This window comes from Arachis duranensis, chromosome 7, assembly GCF_000817695.3.
Source record: "Arachis duranensis cultivar V14167 chromosome 7, aradu.V14167.gnm2.J7QH, whole genome shotgun sequence".
Taxonomy (NCBI): domain Eukaryota; kingdom Viridiplantae; phylum Streptophyta; class Magnoliopsida; order Fabales; family Fabaceae; genus Arachis; species Arachis duranensis.
Genome location: NC_029778.3, coordinates 70,063,817 through 70,069,223, shown reverse-complemented (window position 1 = coordinate 70,069,223; position 5,407 = coordinate 70,063,817). Strand labels below are relative to the sequence as shown.

The following is a 5,407-nucleotide window of genomic DNA, read 5'->3' as shown; positions in this document are numbered from 1 at the left end:
TCCCGAAACAGTTCAAAAACCTCTCTTGTATAAACCGTCACAGCGAACTGCTCAATGGCCTCGAGTTTCGTCTTTACAATAGGCTTGCCATACGCAGACTTGTAGTCTGCCACTAGTTCTCTCCTCCTCATGAATTCCAAAGAGTGTTGGAAGTGCTCCACAAACTCCCTCAGATTGTACCCGTTGTGTATAAATTTTCCAAGCTGCATATTCAAAGCCTCGCACCTCGATGTCGTCTTCAATCCCGCGAAGAATTTTCCCCGGATATAGGCATTAGACCATGAATGCTTCTTTGCATACATGTTCACTATCCAGGGATGATCCTCCAACATATGGTATGCCACATTATCCGTCCATATTCTCTCAAATTTGTCAACCTCTAGACTCCCATGAGGCATAGACGGAATTTTCTAAGAAAACCCGGCCGTCCAACTCCAGCAGTGGCGTTCCTTAACAAATGCCAGCTACACAATCTGTGATGTGCACCGGGAAAAACTGTGCTAACCGCACTCTTTATGGCGAGGTCCCCGTCCGTGATGACAGACTTCGGCTGTTTTCCTTTCATTGCCTCAAGAAATGACCGCAACAACCACACATAGCTTCCTTCGCTCTCGTTGCTCAAGATGGCGCAGCCAAACACCACCGTCCTCATATGATGGTCCACCCCTGAAAATATTTCCAAAGGGCACTTGTATTTGTTACGATCGTACGTTGCATCAAAACCCAGGACATTCCCGAACACCCTGTAGTCATAAAGACTTGTACCATCGCACCAGAAGAGATTTTCCAACCTCTTGTCAACATCCAGTGAGTACTTCCAGAACATCCCAGAATCAGTGGTCCTTAAAGTTCCCAAGAACTTCAACGCGGCCTCAGCATCTGTCGCGCCAGCCCGCCTTTGCTTCTCTATCTCATTATATATGTCCTTTATCTCGAACCCAACAGTCTCGAATCCTCCTGACTGATTAATTTGGTGCAAATTGCCTTTCTTGACTGCTCTGTGTGACCGCGACAGACCCTTGAACCTCGCATCCAGCATGGGATGATTATGGTTATCGCAGAATTGTTCAACAACCCATTGCCCGCTGGCATCATCAACGTGGACCTTAATCCGTGCTTCACACCCGCACCGTGTGATCGGTCGAGAATCCATCTTCCTGTCTTCCCGCTGCATGTGTTTCCCATCTCGCTCTCCTTCCCTCGAGCACACAAATATCTGCCAAATGATTTCGCCCTCTGCCCCCTGTTTTGTTCTGCGACCCACCTTGGACCTCCTGATCGAGAATCCCTTGATGCGACTGTATTTGTTGTAGTAGTCATAAGCTCCCTGTTAGGGAAGAAAATTCAATTGCGCCAAAGGACCCTATCCCGTCAACAATCCTCACTGCTGCTTCTGCATCTAGGTCCGCATCTGCGGCGGACGAATCTATCGCTTCTGCTTCCTCTACCGGCACGGTTTCGCCGCTCATTCCATCATCAGCATCCTGCAACGAACAACATGCGGCATGTGTGACAACAGGCGGTGGGCCACATCAACATAAACCAGTCAACAAAAACTCATAACATGAGCAACAAACACACCTGAGACACATGGACTCGGTCAAAATTGGATGAAAACTCATAGCTAGGCTCCACAAACCCATTCGGCTGTCACAGTTCAAAAAATCGCAGTGAGCGAACAGAACATCGGCGTTATCAACCATAACCACGAACATGCAGCCATAATTCTAGACACTCTAAAATAATCCAACTAAAACTCATTCAACTGTAAGGACCAACCCCAATTTTCGGTACAAAATTTAAAAAGTAACAAATATAATTCGGCTATGTGCCATAATAAACGGCAACCCCGAAAAATCAAACGGTTAAAACTGTTGGGGACACAAGGAGGCACGGCCCCCCAATTGAAATCAATTTCTGCGCATACCTCCCCCGGTATTATTGGACGGTGTAAAAACCTCAGTGATACCGACAAAGCGTACCTGCGAATCTCGTTGTCCTATGTGATCCATTTCCATCCTTTATTGTGAACCTCCAGACAGCTAGATCTTGATCTGTGCTTCCGCACCGTTCAATCCCGCGTTCTCCTCCGCCGTGGACTGCCGTCTCCGCACAGGTCGACCAAACAAAGCTAAGCTTCACACTGAACCCAACACAGCTTTCACCTATCTATTAATGGAGTTCGGGGCTTTGATTCAATACCAGATTTTTGTCTCCTCTCCCTTTTTTTTTTATTTTGGCCCATTAGTTATTTTAGATAAATGATATTCATTTTTTTACTATAACCACGCAATTATAATAATAATGATGAAAGTACTTAATCAGCTTATGGATCATCATATAAACGACCTTCATTGTTTATTTTGGGCTGCTACCACTAATCCACTATTATGAACTATGACGAGATAATTACGTCAAAGATATATTATCTGCCATAAAAGGAAATTAGCTTTATTATTTGTTTTTTGATCAATTATTGTGTTGGTTGCATGGAAGATCCCAAAAAGGATTATTATAGTATATACACTTTTTTACTCAATAAAATTTTTTAACATAACCCGATTATAGCAACTACTTCTTCAAGAAGATTTGGATTATAGCCAGCTCCACATATATATTCATAAGCGCTTGATAATTTTCATTAATTAAACTGGTTTTTAGGCTTAAGTTAGTTTAATTTAATTCTAATAAGTAACATGAAAATATATTATATGTGTATTATTAGCTAGGCCAGTCATAGGTAAATATTTAATAATTTTGTAAACCCTAAAGGTAACTCAAATAATGGTTGTTGGAAAACACTTAACCACATGGTTTTAAATAATGTCTGTGATACATATGAGCAATATTTTAATTTGTGAATTTTTTTTTCTTATACATATATATGATTGAGTTGTCATATTTATCATCCTTAAATAATATGTGAAATATATAGAAAAAACTGTGTGTGAACTTAACATATGAGCCAAAAGAGTATAATAAGTCATTTATCTAGTATTTCCACATGAAACTCCTTAGTCTCAAAGCTACATGGTTTATACATGTGATCCATCCTTTATAATTAGTAATTAACTAATTATCAATATATGCCCATTATATCAATCGTCATCTAATTAATTAATGAAAAATATGACACTAATTTTTATTAATCAACATTAATAATCAATTTTTTTAATTATAATTTTTTTTAAAGGATTTAGAATTTATAATTTAATTAGGGTCTAAAGTTTTATGATTTGAAATCTAAAATATAAGATAAACAAAACAATTTTAAAAAATTAATTCATATTAATTAAAAAAAAAGGTTGAATTCCGAATATTACTACTCTTAGTTACTTGGCAAGAAGAAACAATTCATCCACTAACTAAAATTAACTACAAATATTTTTGAGTTTGAATTACAAGTCCCGTTTTCCTAATATATTGGGGACATGCACACAATGGGTGAAACGCTAGATACCCACCACAATGACTTAAAATTCCAATGAGAATTTCCCCCTCCTCCAAAATTCTATTGATTCTTCATATATATTTTTTCCACTTCCTTGTGGCATATGAAGAACATGGATGGATAAATTAATTTTGGGGGAAAGTATATAAACAAATTACAAAGCCTATAGGGACTACCACATCAATAATTGTTCCACAAGTTGGGCATGCCAACCTCAGATAAGTAACTCTCAGAACTACCTTCTCCTAAACTTGGTGACCCTTTTATACTATTTGTATTGTTGTTATTATTATTAGGTATGTTTCTTTCCATATTTGTGAGCTGACTCAAAACAGCTTTCAATACTTTCCTATCACATGAAAAAGGGTCTAAGCAAGAACCCAAATTGGGTGTTGTAGTAGTTCCTCCTCCACCATATAAAGTTGCATTATTGTTGTTGTTGTTGGTAGGGAATAACTTAGGCTCCATTATGTGGTTGAAAATAGGGCTTGTTTGGGTGTGAGAGAAAATGGAGAAGCAGGGCACTTGCTCATACTCATCAGCATGAAGATGGGTTTGAGGTTGTTGTTGTTGGTCAAAGCTGATGTAAGAATCCATTAATGCTGGAAGAGATGAAGAGCCCGTGTCATCATAACAGCTTCCCATGCTATTAGGTTTGCCACCAACTTCTCTGTTCTTGTAGAATACCCTACACAACACCCAATCTTCCTGTATGGGGAAAAAAAACACACTGAGGAAATGGGAGGAAAGAAATATGGAGTGTAATGGTGGGATAAATTAAAGTATAAACATATAGTATAGATACTAAATTTTAGTAATAGCCTTAAGGAGTATTAATATTTCTTAGATCAATAAATCTATGAGAATTAGGTGCTTTCATATTGCTTACATATGGCATTTAATAAAAAATTCAAAGAGAATCTTAGGTCAGCTACCCCATATCTTTCTGAAGTCACATTCTAGCCAATAAGCATGTGAGACAAATTTGGTTTCGGTAGAGCTAGCAAAAACTGATTGCAAAAAGTCAAAATCCTTGAAAAGAAATTAATTACGTTATCACAAGCTAAGTTTCTTCCATGAATCATGCAATTGTGCAAAGAAAATAATACAAAATAAAATATAATAATACCGTTTGCTATTACCCTATATGTGTTATATATTATAAAGAAAATTACTTTAATGAAATAATGATTCTTGTTTAAAAAATATCACTTATTTGTTTAGTTATATTTTAAATAAAGATAGTATTTTTAATAACATATAAAAATCAAACTTTATAATTTATCATTCAATAATTAAAATAAAATATCTTCACACGATTATAATTATAAAATTTTTCTTGGAGTAGCCACCTGTTATAAATAATAACCGATAAAAAATTAACCAAAAATGCATACGCCTAATGGCTAATGAAATAATATCATACAAAATAATTTAGACAAATGCATATAATTTAAATATTTTATTTTTGTATAAAAAACTAAATTAAAAATTAACCTTAATATACTAACCAAATCAATTAACTAATATATTAACAATTTTTTTAAATTTTAAAAGTATTTTCAATTTGATAGGCCAAAGAATAATTTAATACAGATTTAAATTTTATTTAAGAATTTATTATTAGACAAATTATTACCAATCTAAATTGATTAATACAATAAATAATATTATATATATAATAGGATAATATCAGAGAAAAGTTTTAGATAAAATTAATAACTTAAATAGAATATAATATAAAAAAATGCATGTATATATATTAAGCTGGAGACATTACAATGATTCAAGTGTCTTATTATTGGATAAGCTAAATCTTAATTCGGATAATGATAGAAAAATTGAATTCATTTTTGGAAAATATTAAAAAAATAAAATAAAAAATGTTGTATTTAGAAAAATAAAAGAAGAAGTAGTTATGAAGAGTAAAAAAAAAAAAGGAGAGAGTGAAAGTGA

The 5,407-nt window shown here is 35.1% G+C and overlaps 2 protein-coding genes across 2 annotated transcripts in view; both read right to left on the bottom strand.

The window, feature by feature from the left end:
* Window positions 1-379: 379 nt before the first annotated feature.
* LOC107458556 (protein FAR1-RELATED SEQUENCE 5-like) lies at window positions 380-2,018 on the bottom strand. The gene is made up of 4 exons (XM_016076760.1): window positions 1,983-2,018; window positions 1,582-1,647; window positions 1,386-1,484; window positions 380-1,327 (listed from the first exon to the last, which is right to left on the bottom strand). The coding sequence occupies exons 1-4, from the start codon at window positions 2,016-2,018 to the stop codon at window positions 380-382; spliced, it is 1,149 nt and encodes a 382-aa protein (XP_015932246.1).
* A 1,314-nt stretch (window positions 2,019-3,332) lies between these two features.
* LOC107458569 (NAC domain-containing protein 21/22) overlaps window positions 3,333-5,407 on the bottom strand; it is a 6,118-nt gene continuing 4,043 nt past the window's right edge. Inside the window, exon 3 of the mRNA XM_016076787.3 lies at window positions 3,333-4,159. Within this exon, the coding sequence (XP_015932273.1) occupies window positions 3,632-4,159 (528 nt within the window). The 3' untranslated portion in view covers window positions 3,333-3,631. The remainder of the gene's footprint in view (window positions 4,160-5,407) is intronic.